Source organism: Daktulosphaira vitifoliae, unplaced genomic scaffold (genome assembly GCF_025091365.1).
Source record: "Daktulosphaira vitifoliae isolate Bord-2020 unplaced genomic scaffold, ASM2509136v1 Scaffold_1, whole genome shotgun sequence".
In the NCBI taxonomy this organism is placed as follows: Eukaryota; Metazoa; Arthropoda; class Insecta; order Hemiptera; family Phylloxeridae; genus Daktulosphaira; species Daktulosphaira vitifoliae.
The window spans coordinates 18,536,169-18,553,100 of NW_026099572.1; the positions used below are offsets into that span (position 1 = coordinate 18,536,169).

General features: G+C 24.6%; 5 protein-coding genes across 9 annotated transcripts; 2 read left to right on the top strand and 3 right to left on the bottom strand.

The window, feature by feature from the left end:
* The first annotated feature begins 449 nt into the window (after nucleotides 1–449).
* On the top strand, nucleotides 450–7,103 carry LOC126896835 (meiotic nuclear division protein 1 homolog). Of its 3 annotated transcripts, XM_050669949.1 has the most exons (5): nucleotides 1,176–1,328; nucleotides 6,003–6,123; nucleotides 6,191–6,327; nucleotides 6,466–6,718; nucleotides 6,793–7,103. In XM_050669949.1, exons 2-5 carry the CDS (start codon nucleotides 6,034–6,036, stop codon nucleotides 6,928–6,930), a joined length of 618 nt encoding a protein of 205 aa, XP_050525906.1. In that variant the 5' UTR covers nucleotides 1,176–1,328; nucleotides 6,003–6,033; the 3' UTR covers nucleotides 6,931–7,103. The 3 variants fall into 3 exon arrangements, 2 of the variants coding, with proteins under 2 accessions (XP_050525905.1, XP_050525906.1); XR_007701961.1 differs by lacking the exons at nucleotides 6,003–6,123; nucleotides 6,191–6,327; nucleotides 6,466–6,718; nucleotides 6,793–7,103 and adding exons at nucleotides 450–868; nucleotides 3,687–4,174 and having other exon boundaries at nucleotides 930–1,328; XM_050669948.1 differs by lacking the exons at nucleotides 6,003–6,123; nucleotides 6,191–6,327; nucleotides 6,466–6,718; nucleotides 6,793–7,103 and adding an exon at nucleotides 2,312–3,151 and having other exon boundaries at nucleotides 1,174–1,328.
* On the bottom strand, nucleotides 3,523–5,026 carry LOC126896837 (zinc finger HIT domain-containing protein 1). Its single transcript, XM_050669952.1, has 2 exons — nucleotides 4,746–5,026; nucleotides 3,523–3,915 (listed from the first exon to the last, which is right to left on the bottom strand). The coding sequence occupies exons 1-2, from the start codon at nucleotides 5,024–5,026 to the stop codon at nucleotides 3,687–3,689; spliced, it is 510 nt and encodes a 169-aa protein (XP_050525909.1). The 3' UTR covers nucleotides 3,523–3,686.
* Nucleotides 4,840–7,131, bottom strand: LOC126896843 (general transcription factor IIH subunit 5). The gene is made up of 2 exons (XM_050669973.1): nucleotides 6,983–7,131; nucleotides 4,840–5,226 (listed from the first exon to the last, which is right to left on the bottom strand). The coding sequence occupies exons 1-2, from the start codon at nucleotides 7,015–7,017 to the stop codon at nucleotides 5,052–5,054; spliced, it is 210 nt and encodes a 69-aa protein (XP_050525930.1). The 5' UTR covers nucleotides 7,018–7,131; the 3' UTR covers nucleotides 4,840–5,051.
* A 230-nt stretch (nucleotides 7,132–7,361) lies between these two features.
* On the top strand, nucleotides 7,362–12,522 carry LOC126896822 (pyruvate dehydrogenase [acetyl-transferring]-phosphatase 1, mitochondrial). 2 transcript variants are annotated; one of them, XR_007701959.1, is made up of 7 exons: nucleotides 7,362–7,536; nucleotides 7,594–7,738; nucleotides 8,838–9,325; nucleotides 10,430–10,575; nucleotides 11,081–11,273; nucleotides 11,483–11,610; nucleotides 12,133–12,245. XR_007701959.1 is itself a non-coding variant. In XM_050669931.1 (6 exons), the coding sequence occupies exons 1-6, from the start codon at nucleotides 7,414–7,416 to the stop codon at nucleotides 12,451–12,453; spliced, it is 1,416 nt and encodes a 471-aa protein (XP_050525888.1). In that variant the 5' UTR covers nucleotides 7,363–7,413; the 3' UTR covers nucleotides 12,454–12,522. The 2 variants fall into 2 exon arrangements, 1 of the variants encoding a protein (XP_050525888.1); XM_050669931.1 differs by lacking the exon at nucleotides 11,483–11,610 and having other exon boundaries at nucleotides 7,363–7,536; nucleotides 12,133–12,522.
* LOC126896823 (vacuolar protein sorting-associated protein 4) lies at nucleotides 12,450–16,924 on the bottom strand. 2 transcript variants are annotated; one of them, XR_007701960.1, is made up of 9 exons: nucleotides 16,760–16,924; nucleotides 16,036–16,147; nucleotides 15,579–15,720; nucleotides 15,279–15,513; nucleotides 14,945–15,212; nucleotides 14,163–14,376; nucleotides 13,871–14,099; nucleotides 13,641–13,794; nucleotides 12,450–12,957 (listed from the first exon to the last, which is right to left on the bottom strand). XR_007701960.1 is itself a non-coding variant. In XM_050669932.1 (8 exons), exons 1-8 carry the CDS (start codon nucleotides 16,781–16,783, stop codon nucleotides 13,693–13,695), a joined length of 1,326 nt encoding a protein of 441 aa, XP_050525889.1. In that variant the 5' UTR covers nucleotides 16,784–16,924; the 3' UTR covers nucleotides 13,442–13,692. The 2 variants fall into 2 exon arrangements, 1 of the variants encoding a protein (XP_050525889.1); XM_050669932.1 differs by lacking the exon at nucleotides 12,450–12,957 and having other exon boundaries at nucleotides 13,442–13,794.
* Nucleotides 16,925–16,932: the final 8 nt, after the last annotated feature.

The window sequence follows — 16,932 nt, forward strand, 5'->3', positions numbered from 1 at the left end:
AGCTATAGACCTACCGACATTATACTTTAAGTAATAATTAATAATCAGTTACCATTTACTTAATTATATCACTTAGTTATAATTTATTATTATGCTGTTTGTTCATAATTATGTTTTAAGATTATAACCTAGAACTAGATATTTTTATTAGACTAAGCACTTCAATATATTCTATTTAGTACGATTAGAATTTTTTCATGAGTGGGAAGTATTGGCTGAGTTAGTTGTGGGTAGAGCTCTGCATGGTTTGGTTTGAACCGGTCCGGACTGAAGTGGACTAGATCACGGTTCGGTCATATCTAACCGTGGTCTAGTCCGGAAATTATGAACAAGCAGCACCCAAACTCCCTCTTATATGTTCATTCTCTATCCTATTTTCTCTAGTTATTCCACTCATCCATCTTAGCATTCTCATTCTCTGCTCTACTTTTTTGTCAAACACTCCGAACCATACATCATAACTGGTCTTACTGAGTTACTGGTCTTATAGAACTTACCTTTCAGCCTCATTGAAATTCTTTTATCGCATAACACACTTGACGCTTCTCGCCATTCCAGTCGCTCGCACTTAATCTTGAGTCTTAAATCGTCGTCAATATCACCATTCTTTTGCAAAGCTGATTTTAAATACTTTTCACTTCTCCTTTAACGTCCTCGCTTATTGTTACTGATCTCACTCTCCTCGTGTACTCCTTTGTCAAACTCGTACTCTATATACTCTGTTTTACTCTTACTTATTCTTAATACCATTCTTTCAAGAATCAATCTCCACTCATATAGCCTTTGATTATTATTATATCGTCAGCAAACAACATGCACTACGGTATCTGTCCTTGTGCTCCGCTAGTAATTTCACTATAGAAAATAAGTAAGGTCTTAATCAAATATTTACAGAATAAAAATCCATATTTATTATTTTTATTTTATAGAGTAAATTGATACATTGGCGTGATAAATATTGATTTGTTTAAAATCTACACAATATTTGTTATATGATGTAACATGGATACTAATAGGCTGGGTTAATTTATGGTTTATTGTTACATGAAACATACAAGAATAAAGCATAATTCTATCTAGCACAATCATGTTATTGCCTGATTTTATATTGATAATGTTATCTTACTTGGCGGTAAATATAAGAGATTATATAAATGAAATAATTGTAATACATTAATTATTTGATAATAGAAGAAAACATTTTGTATTTAATCAGTGAACAGTTTTTTTTATATTTACTATTATAAATGTTAATTTAAGTATTTATATATGTCAATTGCATAGTAATTTTTTTATAAAGACCTAAGAAGAATTTTATTAACATAATTGTAAGTAGTAAAAGAATTTTTATATTTTGTTTTAAATTAGTGTTAAATAAATTGAATTATATCGTTGCTCAAATTTAGTTACTTCAAAGCAGTAGCTGCTTGACATATTAGTTATTTAACTTTTACTATTGTAAGCAGCTTTGTCTTAGGTATGGCACCAAGAGGGGAGGGTTTAGGATGGACGGTCGCCATATCAAATCAAATTATTGCCTTACTCTCGCCCCCAAGTATTTGACTCTAGGAAAACAGCTACATAAAAATATGTATTGATGGATGTCATAAAAAAATTGTATTGAAAGTTAAAAATGTATATTACAAAATTGAGAATTTTCACACAAAAATAGCATTTGTAGCCATTTACATCGTGAAGACAAATTAAAGTCCAAAATTTTTTTTTTCATAATTAAATATACTACATAAGCTTTAATTTAAGATATATATGAAAGTGTCAGACTTTTCGGAACACTTTCAAAAGTTAAGTTGAAAAAGTTGTAATTTTGAATCCCCTCCTGTGGGCAGGTAAAGGGTCAAATTTATAAAAAAAATATACAAAATGATAGGTAAAGACATCAAGCATAAATATCTAATCTATAAAAAAAATTATATTTAATAACAAACAAAAAGTTATGGCAGTTTTAATTAAAAAAAATTGAAAAAATGTCGAAAATTAGCGATTTTTAAATTTGTAATTATTTTGGAGATTTCTCCCATTAATGTTGTTAAGAAACATACTAAATACTATTATAACTGTTATTATTTTATAATTCATTATTTTCGTTGTGAATAAAACATATGGGCAGTAATAGCCTTTGTTGCTGTAACCTTTATTTCAATAAAAAAAAAAAAACATATGGGATTAGTTTTATTAAGAATGCAGCTGTTACAAATGATAACGCCACAAATTATAGAGTGTGCTGAAGACATTGTTTTTTTATCTTATCAAATGAATTTTTATAATTTATATTGCAATTTTTTTTTAATAGATAAATTCTATCCATTCGTATTACTAAAGAATTTGTGATTTTTAAATGTGATGTTTGTTATTAATCGAGGAAAAATATAGTGTTGTTTTTCAATTATGGTGGCACTTGGTGCGTTCCCTGCAGCCAAACTTGGCGCACTTCTTTTACGACAAGTAAGCAAGCCAATTGCTAATTTTGTTAAAGAACGTGCTAAGCAGTCTCCAGTTTTTCGAACCTATGTTTGTATGCCTCCCGCTCAATTTTATAATTGGTGTGAGGTTAAAATGAAATTATATGTGATGAATTTAGGAATGGCTGGTAAAGTTACACCTTTGAGTGAAACTCAAGCAATTGAGCTAGGATCCAATTTATTGGGTGAAGGAATAATTTTTTTTGTAGCTGCCGCTTTGTTATTATTAGAGTATAACAGGCAAGTTCGAAAAGAACAAGCAAAAGAAGAAATACGTTTGCAAGAATTAGAAGACTTGAATAATACTTTACGAGATTTAAATTTGATGTCTGAACAACACAGTGCTGAACTTAGACGCTTAACCTACCTTGTTGATGATTTAATTTCTAAAGTAGATTATAAATCAAAACCTCAACAAAGTAAACCACCAACTTCACCTTCAGAATCAACAGAAGATGGTAGAGCCACTAATACAAAGAAAACTGAGCATTCATCAAATGATTTAAATTATAGTAAAATTAATGATAATGTAATTTTTAAAAGTATTAAAAGGTTAATACAAACTGTACAGCAAGTTTAATAAATGTGATTTTAGGAAAGTTTTGTTTTAATTTTTGTGAAATAAAACTATTATGTGTAAAAATATACCAATAAATAAAATATTAAAAATATATCCATTGTTATTTATTTAATTATATTTTTTATGTTGGTTTAGCTGATTTTATCATTATTAACTTATCTTTATTGTCTTAGTATTAAGTTAAATAATGTCTTAAAATCATGAAATTTGAAGGATACAGAGAAATAATCTAAGTTACTTTTCTATGGTAATATTATAGATTATAATTATTTTCTAAGAATAGTGGTCAATCATTACCAAAATAATATTTTAAATATAAGTATTATTATTTTGGATGATAGATTATAAATATTTAATTAAATTATTTTAATCAAATTTTTTTTCATAATTCTTGAATATTTATTAACAAATAATTAGAAAAATTTATTCAGATGAAAAAAAAAAAATTATGTCAAAAGCTAATAATAATAATGAAAAAAACATATTATTTAAGCAGAATTCATCTATAGAAAATAATAATATTGTAATTACATACATAGAAATATATTATTGGAAAATAAAATTATCAACAAATTATTTTCTTTTGTGGAATACATAAAAAAATACCATTGTTTTGTTATTTTAAGTTAAGCAGTCCATTTAAGGCATCGAGTTGATTGATGAGTATCCAGACATGACAAACAGCAGTATCGTGCACCACATGTTGTGCACGTATATGTGCTTGGAAATCCACACACTGCACAAAATATACGTCGGGGTAAACCTGAAGGGGGTGCTTCAATAGAAACATAATTTGGTGGATCAGGATTATTAAATTGATCATCTTCAACCAGTTGTACAAACGTTCTTCGGAATCTAAGCAATTATAAATTACATAATGTTCATCATCAATGTTTATTTTCATTAGTATATAAAATAGCTATCTAAAATGGATCTATATCTATTAATGTACTTCAATTTTGTATAGATTAAAATATATCATCAAATGTATGTTATTGCAAATAAATGATACAACTATTATTAAAATGTATAACTTAATACTTTTAATTAATTGTTGAGTTTATAGATCTTACTTTTTGCTCATTAAATTTTTTTTGTAAAAATTTTATGAAAATATTGGTTTAATTTCTTTTTTTTGATTGTTTTAATGCTTTGAGATCCCTCCCCTCTAGAAAAATGTCAGGATTGAACACTGTTGTTGTTATTTTAAACTATACCACCTAAGTTAATTATTCACTATATGGAAGTGCACATATGTATGCATTAAAAAGTTGTTTTTAATTTCATCTATAAAAATGGGCCTTTATTGAAATTATTTTGATAATGTAAAGAGTACATAAATAATTCATATGTATTACTATTTAAGGAAATGTAATTGTTTTTTAAGTTGTCTTTTTATCTCAGAGCGAGTTTTATTGGTATTCAGGCATCTGCCAGATGTTTGACCAGCCCTTATGAGATACTGAACCCAATATTTAAGAAGTATGAACTTGTGGCATATATATTTAAAGCATACAATAAACTAAATTAATACACTTGTTTAAATGACATTTGTCACAATTTTAATTTCTGCATAATATGCAGAAATATATAATGGTACATGTATAAACCTTATTTATAGAGTGAAAATGATTATTGTAAGTGATTTTATTGTGAAGATTTCTATTAAAGGGTTGAAAAATTACTTTTGTTTATAATACTCTGCACTTTTTTCTTTTTTGCGCCGTCCTTTTGATTCTATAGTATCTAAAAACTTTGGTGCTTTTTTATTTAAAATAATATCTGCATGTGGATCTTGTTGAAAGTTATCCATTTCCAAACTTTCTAATGCTCTTCGTGCTCTACGATTTCTTGCTGCTTCATCAAGTACCTTTTTTTTATCTGCATCTTTTAATCTCCCCGATTCCCTTCCTATACTTATTTTATTAGCCATTGTTTGTAATGAAAAAAATGAAATAATAATCATAAACCAAATCAAACTACTATTAAAATTAATTCTGTGTAAAAGTAAGTTGATCCATCAATTCATCAACACGATCCTCTAAGGTTTCTAATACATCAGATGAAACAAATAGGTGTTCATCATCTAATTCTTGTAGTATAAATTTTTTACCGAGTGCATTGGTTTGATCTAGTTGTAATAAAAATTGTTTCATAGACTGATCACTAAAAAATAAAAATGTATATTAATATAAAAGTCTGATAAGATAATTGTATCATATTTGACTATTTATTATATAAAATTGAAATTTGAAGAATCTAAATTAAAGAATTGATTCATAAGTGTCTACTACTGCAATTTATACTATTAAAATTTTATAATATAAATAATTTTACATGAAAGTAAATAATGTATTTATTTATTATAAAATATAGAATTGATGTCAAATAAATAAATTATTTAACACCTTTTTTCATCTAATATCATGAAAGTAATCAGATTTTGATAGATTAAAAAATCTATTAAAAAGTTTCTTTATACAACCAAATTTGAGATTTTATGAAACATTGTTATTATATACATATATCGATAATTAGAAGTCTGGATTATATTATTTTGTATACATTTTTTGACTTAATACTATAAAACTAAGATTTGAATTTTTTGAGAATCATAAAACAATTAACTTAACGGCAAATGTTTAATTTATTAATTTTAATACTGGGGAGAGCAATAAAAAATCTACAAAATTCCATATTTGGACTTTTTTTTTACTTATCACTTAATTTTAGAGATGAATTGCTATCAAAGGAGGATGAGTTCCTCATCCCCTGGGTACACACTGATATACATTATTATATAAAAAAAAATACTTAAAATTTTTAATAAAATATTAGTATCTTATTTTGGTTATGAAGTGAATAATATTTTTAATTCTATTATTTAACAACATAGAATATGTTAAATAAATAATTTTAGTAATTTGTTATTTATATTGTAGATTGATTTAAAGTGGTGTTATAAACATTAGCATGTCTAAAAGAAAAACTGTAAGTGCTGATGAAAAAAGGGAAAGAATGTTACAGATATTTCATGAAAAAAAAGATTTTTTTCAACTCAAGGTAATTATTTTATAGAAAAACAAGTAAATTATTTAAATTAGTGGTCATAAAGATTAATTATAATTAGGATTTAGAAAAAATTGCTCCGAAAGAAAAACAAATTGTTGTTCAATCCGTTAAAGATGTTGTACAAGCTTTAGTTGACGATGGTTTAGTCGATACTGATAAAATAGGTTCATCAATATATTTTTGGGCTTTTCCAAGGTGAAAAAAATTTCTATATAAGTATATTATAGTAAAAATGTAAACTATAATAAAATGTATTGGTTTTTATTAGTACATTCAATACTAATATAAATAATTAAGTAAACAATTTCATATTTTAAAATTATTTTTTTTTAGCAAAGCTAAAGCTGCTAAAATAGCCAATTTAAACAATGCAAAAGCAAAATTAGAAGAATATAAACGAAAATTAGATGAAAATTTAGACTTTTTAAAAAGAGAAAGAATTGGGAAAGAAGATTCAAATGAAAGAACAGATTTACTGAAGAAATTGAAAGTTCTTCAAGATGAAAAATCTAAGTTAGACATGGAGGTGAATAAATACAAGGATTTGAATGCTGATGATTTTGAAAAAATGCTGAAGAATATAGATGTAGGATTTCATTTTTAATTAAATAATGTAACTAAAAAAGTAGTCTAATTTTATTAAATGTATATTATAAATAGATTGCCAAAGAAGCAGGGAATAGATGGACTGACAACATTTACTCAGTGAAATCATGGTGCCGAAAAAAATTCTTTATTGAAGATAGTATGATGAATAAACAATTTGGAATATCAGAAGATTTAGATTATATTGATTAAAGTTTTCTATTGCTTATAAATTATACATAAAATTTTAAAAAGTTCAACAAACCATGTAATTAATGTCCCTTTAGAGACGTGAACCATAATTCAAGTTGCTATATAAGAAATATATTTGTACGAAGATATATTTTAAAATATACTTTATAAGAAATAAATTAATCAACTGCTTACATCAATGTTGTATTGAATTGTTAATAGATATTCCAACAACATTGAGGCTACGACTTAATCTATAGCCGTTATCGAGATTTTCGTTGTTTATAACTGTTTAAACATACCATGGTTAAAATAAAATCATATTGTAATCACAGACTATTCTTAGTAGTCATATGTTTCTAACAGATATAGATAATAAACTCTATGTATTTGTAATGATAATGTAATCCATCTATCATTTTATTAATGTTATCATATTTATATGTTATCAAAAAATATATTTAGTATCCATTAAATTTAAAAAATTCAAATGCAATCAACAGTATGTCGTTTACATTTTTTTCTTATAATGTTTGTGTAATAAGGTTTAAAAAATTATTTAAATTAAATTTTTGTTCAAATTGTATTCACACATCTGTTATATCTAAGAAAATCACACCTCAAGAAGTATATAATCTATTTTAGGAGTATTAAAACGTCGATATAATACACGTTGGTTTTTAGGTTACTGCTATTTTAAGCTCCAAGGAACATACCTATGAATTTGATCCTAGTTATGGGTCAATTAAAGCCTATGAGACTAATCAATTAGGATCTAATGTTCCTATTGAAGATACTCGTGCAGAGGCCAAATGTTTACTTACATCTGGTAAGAGTGCTTGTTCAAGTTTCTTAGTTAATTAAAAAACAATTCAGATGAATTTTATTAAAACATCAAAAATAAAAAAATTGATTAATCTCCTGTAGCTAAAGGTGTTTTAACAATTAACCAAAATAATAAACTATTAAACTTATTGTAAAAGTAAACTTTTTCTATCTATATCCATAATGGTAAACCATATCATATTTTGTTTACTTCTTCCAAATGAATTTAAAGATTTTGTAAGTTTTGCATGAAAAATTATTAATTAATTCTCCTTAAATACAAGTTTTAAATTTTAAAATTTATCTATGTAATGTATTTCTATACTAATTCTGTATAGAAAAGCATAACTATCTAGTCCACTTTTTCAAAATGAATTTTTGACATCTCATTGCTAGAATCTCAGAATTTAATATAAGAGTTAAAAGCCAAATTGCAAACATTTATATTTATAATTTTTAAAGTTAAAAAATAAAAACAGTTTTAAAGTTTATGCGATTTAGTTGTATCATTATAGCTTTAAAAAAACATAAATAATGAGGCTAAATATTTTAAGGATATGTAATGGAAATTATCAGTTTTACATCTTTCTATATTCTGAACTTAACATCATACAGAGGGTGGTAGCCCTCTTTAATATTTTAGGGAGTCAAAGATGGTTCTTGGCTAAGTCAATTATGGACGGGACGGGTATTATGGCAGGCTTGCATCAGAGACCAGACACCATCAATAAAAAATCATGAGAAAAGTCTTGTTGGCACCCTGGGTATCATATGTTTCTACTCACTAGGCCAGGCCAACCCCATAAGAACATGTAGTGTAAATAAAATTAATTTTTGTTTTTCTAGAAAAATGAAAAAAATGGACTTAGATCATTATGCATCTCAAGTATTTAACTTAATTTATTTTCCACTTTAATTAAAATAAAATAAAAATTAATTCATAATAAATAAATATGTTATTTTTTATTTTAATTTAATATTTTTTGTATTATAATTTTTGATTATTGTATATTTTGATAACTTGATTCTTTTTCATAAGTATTGAATTAAAAATTCCTATAACAGTTATAAATTATTATAGTAAATATGTATATTTCTTTTAGGGATGTTATTTGGTGTGTTTGATGGACATGGTGGTCCAAGTTGTTCACATGTTATTGCAAAACGGCTTTTTGAATATATATGCGTTAGTCTCTTACCAAAGCCACAACTTCATGAATATATGGAAAATGGTAATCAGTTGGTTGAAATGCAAAATGAAACCTATGACTTAGTTCCTGAATTAAAAAATGTTTATGCCCAAAGCCTTAAATCATATGTATTGCAACTTATAAATGATAAACAGGAGAATCAGTTTAAAATGAAAGATGCTTTAGAAAAATCATTTTTAAAACTAGATGAAGATATTTTATCTGAAGTAAAATTAAAAACAAACAATGATACTGTGGATAATCTTACTTTAAATGTTGGCTTATCTGGTGCTGTTGTGTGTGTTGCTCATATTGATGGTCCTCATATGCATATTGCTTCAGCAGGAGATTGTTTAGCTGTTGTTGGTGTATATACTGATGATAACACATGGATTGCCAAAGTAAATATTTTATAAATAATAAATAATACTCAATAGTAGCTAATTATTTTTTTAAAATAGCGTTAAGCTGTTAATAACTTAAACCTAAAATAAAACAATTTTAATAGTGCATTTTGATAAAAATTAAAATGTATACAAGATAAGTAACCAATATTTAAATCTTATTATATTACATTCTAATAAGTTTAATCACTAAATACTATAAAAAAAAAATTGTTAGTTTTTGAAGCTATGATGAATAGCCAAGAAGATATTGGTTTTATTTTGTCTTTTTTTTAGTGCTCATATGAACACTTAACTCCAACTGAACTGATTTTGTTCAAAAAATCTATAAAAAATCATCATGAAATTATATCTAACTGTAGCCATCAACGCCATAATTTGGAAATATTTCCCACAATAAAGGAATATGTTCCAAAAAATTACAGTTTTTATAACAGTCAATATAAGTACTTATAATTTTTATTTTACATTGAAATAACTTTTTAAAAAGTAAATGGATCATTATGAAATTTTTACTTATGATATTTAAGACATTTACCTTACTGACAATATACTTTTTTGTAAATCTAAACATTAATCAAAGTACTGTAGTAAGGGATTTAAAAATCATGTTAACATTATTTTTAAAAATGTTTGATGATGTTTCAAAAAACTTGCTTACTTTACACTCATGTTAAATTGTCTTTCTATTAATATGCATTTTACAAAACTAATTAAAATCAATAGTTCAAAAACTATACACAGAAACATATGTACACAAAATTTTTTATTTCATCAAATTTTGATGTTTTGGAACATTCAGCCTAAATCAAATTAAAGATTTTTAAAATGTATTTTAAGATTAAAAAAACAAAAAAATTTTACAACAATTTATTGTTTAAGTAATAGACAGCCAAAGTTAAAATTTGTAAAAGTTCTGTCAATTTTTTTTATTCTTATCTTTCTAAACAATAGTATCTAAGTGTTTTATGCTAGTGATGTTAATCACTGTCAAATTTCAATCCATACAGAAGTTTTACAGTTGAATTTCAACTGTAATAGTTTTTTTCATACAAATTTTAAACTTTATTAACAATTATTAATTACTTAATTCAATAACAGGTTATGGTTGAAGAACATAATACAGATAATATTCATGAATTTAATAGGGTACTTTCAGAACACCCTTCTAATGAGAAAGATACTGTTATTAAAAATGAAAGACTACTAGGTGAACTTGCTCCTTTAAGAGCTTTTGGAGACTTAAGGTATTTTTGTTCTATCAATAAGACTAATATTCCTAAAAACAATTTAATAAATATTTATATATTATTAATGTAAAACCTCTACTAATTTCTTAACTTTATAAAAATCTAAAAGATAAAAAAAAAAAATAGTAATAATGGACCAGTAGTAGAATTGCAGGCCTTAATACAAACAAATTTAGAATTTTTATTATGTTTTGTAATAAAAAGTTTATTAACTCTAAATGGACTGATGAATGGAGGCTGAATAATCCTGACAAATTTAACATCATCGAACGACTAAAAAAAAGGGTACCGGGATTCCAATCTATCTACCTGACTATTTATTACTTCATAAGCTCCTATATTTTAATAATTCATACTTTTATTTATTCATTTAATATTTTTAATTATTTATATTATCTATATTATTTATATGTAATGTATGTTGTTTCTATCACAATATCTATTCATGTTGTTACTGTTGAATATAAAGCATACAAAATATATATATATTTGTCTTCCTTAGGTATAAATGGTCCAGAGATATGCTATCTGAATACATTGTTCCTATAGTTGGTGAAAATGCAATACCATCATTTTATTATACTCCTCCATACCTTACTGCAAAACCACAAGTTATTTACCATAATTTACAACCAAGAGACAGATTTCTTATAATTGCATCTGATGGTCTTTGGGATTTTATGACCCCATTACAGGTATCATGGTATATTTTTTTTATAATAGATCAATAGTTTCATAAACAATAAATAAAAATCTAGTTAAAAATTTTAAATAGTCATTTCAGATTTATCTTTTGAAAAATTATGTTATAAAACTAGTTAGGTTTCTTTGAATGTGATATTTTACATAATATAAAACAATATTATATTATTAGTATGTTTATTATATTTTACCTATTATCTAGGCAATCATAGGATATGAAGTGGTTATATCATTTCAAAATATATAATAGATTCTGAATTCATATACCCACAGCTACAAAATGAAATAAGAATCAATAGTCTTTGACTATATTAACTTCAATTTTCTAATGTGCAAAATTAATCAAATTCTTATATTATTCAAAAGATCTTTCAATCAAGATAGAGAAAAATTGTTTTATAAGCTATATATAAAAATTAATTGTGTTTGTAGAATCTCGGACCCAATTTTTTTGAAATTAAAATAAATATTCACCAAACCTCTCTAACCCCTCTAAAATGTTAAAAATGCTTCATTTTGTACAAGAGGCACTAGTTTGATAAATTTAATACACATATATCAAATTTAAGTCATCTCAATAGTCATACAATTCATTAAAAAAATAAAAAAAACTCATTTAGCTTTGGTTAATTACATCCTAATATTAGCTTTTCAAAAATTAATACATATTATTTAATGATTATTTGATCTAATTAAAAATTTTTTATGGTGCTTAAATTACTAAAGTATTAAAATTAGTGTAGATATTATTTTATCATCCACAACTTTATTCTTTTTAATCTTTATAATATTTTTAATGTGATAAAATGTATATTACAAAGATTTCATAGTTATTATTTTTATATTGAATAGGTTGTTCGTTTAGTAGGTGAGCATATGAGTGGAAAAGTTACCTTAAAACCATTAAAGTTACCTAAAAATAATATGAAATTAAGTGATATAAGTAATTTACTTGAACAAAGAAGGGAAAGTTTAAAAAAGAAACCTGTTGATGCAAATGCATGCACTCATCTTATACGGAATGCATTAGGAGGGACCGAGTATGGTATAGAACATGCTAAACTATCACAGTTATTAAATTTACCAAAAAATATTGTTAGATCATTTAGAGATGATATAACTATTACAATTGTATATTTTAACGTAGATTATTTAAGGCATCCACAATCTTAATATTGAATGTTTTATATTGATTATATTACTATTTTCCTAGATTTAAATACATTTGTTTGTTATAAATAATTAGTAAATATTATTTTTTTAATTCCCTTACAAACTAACAAAAATAAATATTTTTAAATTTATTTATTAATTACCTATGCTATCATACAAAAATATGTATTTTAGCATAATTTATAAGTAAAAAAGAAAATAAGTTTTTCAATCTCTCAAAAATATATTTAATGTATTTTAGTTATTAGCTATTAAGAATTCTAGTCTGACGATTATAAAAAAAATACATTTTTTAAGTAATGTCTTAGTCCTTGTTATTACATTTGCATAATATTTAAATAATTTAAAAAAGTAACAAATAACAATAATAATTTATGCTTATGTAATTCTAGTGTTCTTTGAATTTGTTGTCCATTTTATTTTTAATTGTGTGTATTTAATTAATAGAACTTTTACTCAACTTCATATTTATATATATATATTACATATAACAGTAATATTAACCTAATAAAATATTAATATATAATAAAAGAATAAATTAGTAAGATAATATTAATAAGTGCACTTAACTAAACTTTAAATTATTAGGAGTTTAAGAAGAATAGTTTGTTTCATTTTTTTATGCTATGATATTTTTAAATAAAATCTTGAGATGAAAAGCCATAAAAATTATTTTTATAAGTGAAGTAATTATTTATTTTTGCATGAAATATTTAAAAAATTGTAACTAAATGGCAATTTTTTTTTATTAAATTATAAGCATATTTGCCTAGAAGTTTAAGCAAATATTTTGAAATTTTAGTTTCACATTTTAAATATGAAAAATATTTACCAAAGGGCAAAAATTATATAAAAAGATTTTCAACATACAAAAATATATTTTCTACCATTTTATTAAATTTAATAAGTTCTTCGATCTTAGAAAATATTACATTAGATTATATTTAATCAAATTTTTGGAGGAGGATTAAAAATATAAAAATAAATATCCATTATAAAAAAGTTTTTTTTATTAATTACTTGGAAGTAATAATATCAAAATAATGTTTCTTAAATTAAAATATTAAAAATTAAAAAAATTTTTTTTATAATATTTCAATTTAAAATTTTACTGAGGCTTCTTTATCTTATAATCAAAGATTTAACTATTTGAAAATATACATTTTTACAATCAAATAAAAACATACCTTTAAACATCAATTATATAAAACCTGCACATTTATAAGTTAGAACTTATAATCAACCTTCTTGCCCAAAATCTAGTGTGAACTTATCAAGTTTTTTCATATCTTCATCATTTACTGTAGGTTTAGATGTAGCTAAAGATCTAAGCATATCACTCTATAGTACAAAAAATAATGGTTATTGTTAGTAATTGATCATTACTATTTAAAAGTAATTTATTTTAGAATCTTACCATAGATACTGCTGGCTCAAGAAGTTTGTCACTAGGAACTTCCATGAATGACATTTCTATGGCACCAGGACTTCCTGGCGAACAAGGAGTAAGTAGGTCATTAACAATGACTTTAGGATCAGCTCGACTAGGACCAGTGACTTTTTTGAAATGTGTAGCTGTTTGAACTTTACGTACTGGTTGCATCAAGGCATCTCTTACAACTATACTAATATCTGCCCCTGAATATCTAAATTAATGTGATAAGAAATTAAAATTCATTACAGAGTATTGAATTTAAATTTAAGTATACCCTTCAGTTTTGGCTGCTAATTGTTTAAGATCCATCTCTGTTAATGTATTGTATGTGTTACCTAAATTTTGTTTTAGCATATCCAACCGAGCATGTTCTTCTGGTAGAGGAATATAAATACGTTTCTCAAAACGTCTACGTATAGCTGCATCTAAGACCCATGGAATGTTTGTGGCTCCCAATACAAGAATACCTTCATTATCAGTACCAACTCCTATATTTGTTTTTTTTCACAATCAAATATTACATTATTGAAGAAGAAAAATTAATAAGAGTATTTAGGAATAATTTTTGATATATAAAATAATTTTTACTAAATCATAAATACTTGTTATTTGCACTAATACCTCTTAAGTAAATATGTATAATCCATACTTACCACAATAAAAGTTAAAATAATAAATAAATAGAATTTCAGTCTATTTACTTTTAACAAGCAGCAACAAGTGTTTATGATAAGTAATCGAAATTGTGTTAACTAAGTATAATAAATTGCTATAGTTTAATTTTTTGTTAGAAGAATCCATAATTTTTGAACAAAATAGTTCCAGTTCAAGAAAGTTAATTATACTTCTAAGCTTTGGATTAAGTCATTACTATTAAATAAGAAAATTTCTTTCTTGACAAGTAGAGACAGTCTCATGATTGTTTCCATGAGATATTTATCGTAATTTTTTGATAGTTTCAAGAAAAAAAAAAGTGAACCTTGAACAGATTATTTCTTTTTGCTATCACACATATTAACGTGATTGTAATGAATTTTTAATGAAAAAATAATTTACCTTGCATTTGTACAAGGAATTCGGTCTTAATACGTCGAGCTGATTCTGATTCATTGTCTGATCGTGAAGAACAAAGTGAGTCAACCTCATCAATAAATATAATACTAGGTTTATGTTGTCGAGCTAATTCAAAAAGATTCTTGACAAGTTTTTCTGATTCTCCCAACCACTTGGAAACAAGATCAGATGATGACACAGAAAAAAATGTAGAATTATTTGCTTCCGTTGCTACAGCTTTTGCTAAATATGATTTACCAGTTCCAGGGGGCTAAAATTTTTAAATACAATTAATTTGTTAAAAAAAAGTAATTATTTTTAAAAATTTGATAAACACCCCAAACAGTAATATTCCTTTCCAAGGAATTCTTTTTCCGGTAAAAAGATGTGGAAATTTTATTGGTAGAATTACAGCTTCTTTTAGCGCTTCTTTTGCACCTTCCAAACCAGCAATATCAGACCATTTAACATGTGGTTTTTCAACAACTATAGCACCTTCCAACTTGTTTTGTAATTTTTTCTTTTCAGGGTCATCGCCGTCATCATCACTATCATTTTTCTTATCATCATTTCTTTTAAAAATTATGAGTATTTTTAAGTATAAACTTTAAAAAATGCATTTTATTTTATATTTTACTTGGAATTAGATTCTCCAGCTTTTACAGGTTTCTTTTTATTTTTTCCATTTTTTAAATAATCTTTTAATTTTTCTGCTCTTTCTAAATATTGAGTACAGCGACTACGTATACTATCTTTAGCTTTATCCCCTTGAGTTTCATCTAAGAAAGTTGTTAGCATTAATACACAGTATAACTTTTAATAAATAAATTAATAAGCCATAAAATGTTATTATAGTATCTGGTAGTTAATAATGGGTTATTTACATTACTATTAAATTGGATAAATTAAGTGTTATTACAATATTTGATTAAAGAACTAAACCTTTCATAAAAAAATTCATATAAAAGTAATCTTTTAAATTATATTAAAACTTTTAACATTCTTAGTATAAAATATAAATATGTATTGTATTTTTAATTGATACATATCATTAAATTCTATAAATCAATAATTATTCAAAATGACTCCCTTACATTTAAGAGCATGTAAAAAATATTCAATCCCGCTCTCATATAGTTTTAATGCTTCTTCATAGTTTTTGTTGCGATCTTCTTCAGTTGCTTTTGTAACTAAGTCTATTGCTTTCTGCAGAAAAAAAACAAACTTAAAATTATTACACAAATGTATTATAGATTTTAAATAACAATCATGTATTATAAAATCTCTGTTTATGCTCTTATTCCCTAACTCAGTGTTACAAAATAAAGTTTTTTTAATTGAATAAGTTAGACAAATTTATTCAGGGCGTTAATCATATATTTTTTATAAATATTAAAAAGTTAAATACTTTTAAAGACCTGATAAAAATTTAAAGAAAAATTAGATTTCTAATTAAAGAGCATGAATAACTACTTCTTTAAAACGTTTCATTTAGTTTCTTTTTACAAATAAAAAAAAAAACAGCAATACATTATTACTCTCCAATGACATTTATTTTATAGAATAGTTTTGTAATAATACATGAAAAATATATGTAATAGTATATTGTTTTACTCACAATAAATTTAACAAAAGGTATTAAATAAAGTAAAACATGAATATATTTTACTTAATATAGCTGGCTCATTAAACAAAGAAAATAGAATCATTACTTTAGGTAGACGAAGAGTTTTATGAAATTAAAATTGATGATATAATTACCAATACATACTATATAATATTAGGGATAACTTAACGTTATGTTAAATTATTTTATACCTGTAGAGTTGTAGAAACAGCCATTACTTGGATAAATTTAAATTCAAATTATCTGTATTAAAATAAAATCATAAAAGTGATTTGAACGCAAAACATCTAAGATTTTGTTTTATTTTTATTACTATATGGTTCACAAACTGAAATTGCGATAATACTACATCATATGGAATATA

What these genes read in the sequence shown, in the direction of transcription:
- LOC126896837 (XM_050669952.1), bottom strand. Translation starts at nt 5,026, where the DNA reads ATGATTATTATTTCATTTTTTTCATTACAAACAATGGCTAATAAAATA. An exon ending in GCAGAGTATTATAAACAAAA is followed by an intron (nt 3,916 to 4,745) that starts GTAATTTTTCAA and finishes ATAATTGCTTAG; the next exon opens with ATTCCGAAGAACGTTTGTAC.
- LOC126896835 (XM_050669948.1), top strand. Translation starts at nt 2,407, where the DNA reads ATGGTGGCACTTGGTGCGTTCCCTGCAGCCAAACTTGGCGCACTTCTT.
- LOC126896822 (XM_050669931.1), top strand. Translation starts at nt 7,414, where the DNA reads ATGTCGTTTACATTTTTTTCTTATAATGTTTGTGTAATAAGGTTTAAA. An exon ending in ATAACACATGGATTGCCAAA is followed by an intron (nt 9,326 to 10,429) that starts GTAAATATTTTA and finishes ATTCAATAACAG; the next exon opens with GTTATGGTTGAAGAACATAA. An exon ending in ATTTTATGACCCCATTACAG is followed by an intron (nt 11,274 to 12,132) that starts GTATCATGGTAT and finishes TATATTGAATAG; the next exon opens with GTTGTTCGTTTAGTAGGTGA.
- LOC126896823 (XM_050669932.1), bottom strand. Translation starts at nt 16,783, where the DNA reads ATGGCTGTTTCTACAACTCTACAG. An exon ending in CTGTTTCTACAACTCTACAG is followed by an intron (nt 16,148 to 16,759) that starts GTATAAAATAAT and finishes TTTTTTCTGCAG; the next exon opens with AAAGCAATAGACTTAGTTAC. An exon ending in AAGGAATATTACTGTTTGGG is followed by an intron (nt 15,213 to 15,278) that starts GTGTTTATCAAA and finishes TAAAAATTTTAG; the next exon opens with CCCCCTGGAACTGGTAAATC.
- LOC126896843 (XM_050669973.1), bottom strand. Translation starts at nt 7,017, where the DNA reads ATGGTTCACGTCTCTAAAGGGACATTAATTACATG. An exon ending in AAAGGGACATTAATTACATG is followed by an intron (nt 5,227 to 6,982) that starts GTTTGTTGAACT and finishes TTTATTTTTTAG; the next exon opens with TGATCAGTCTATGAAACAAT.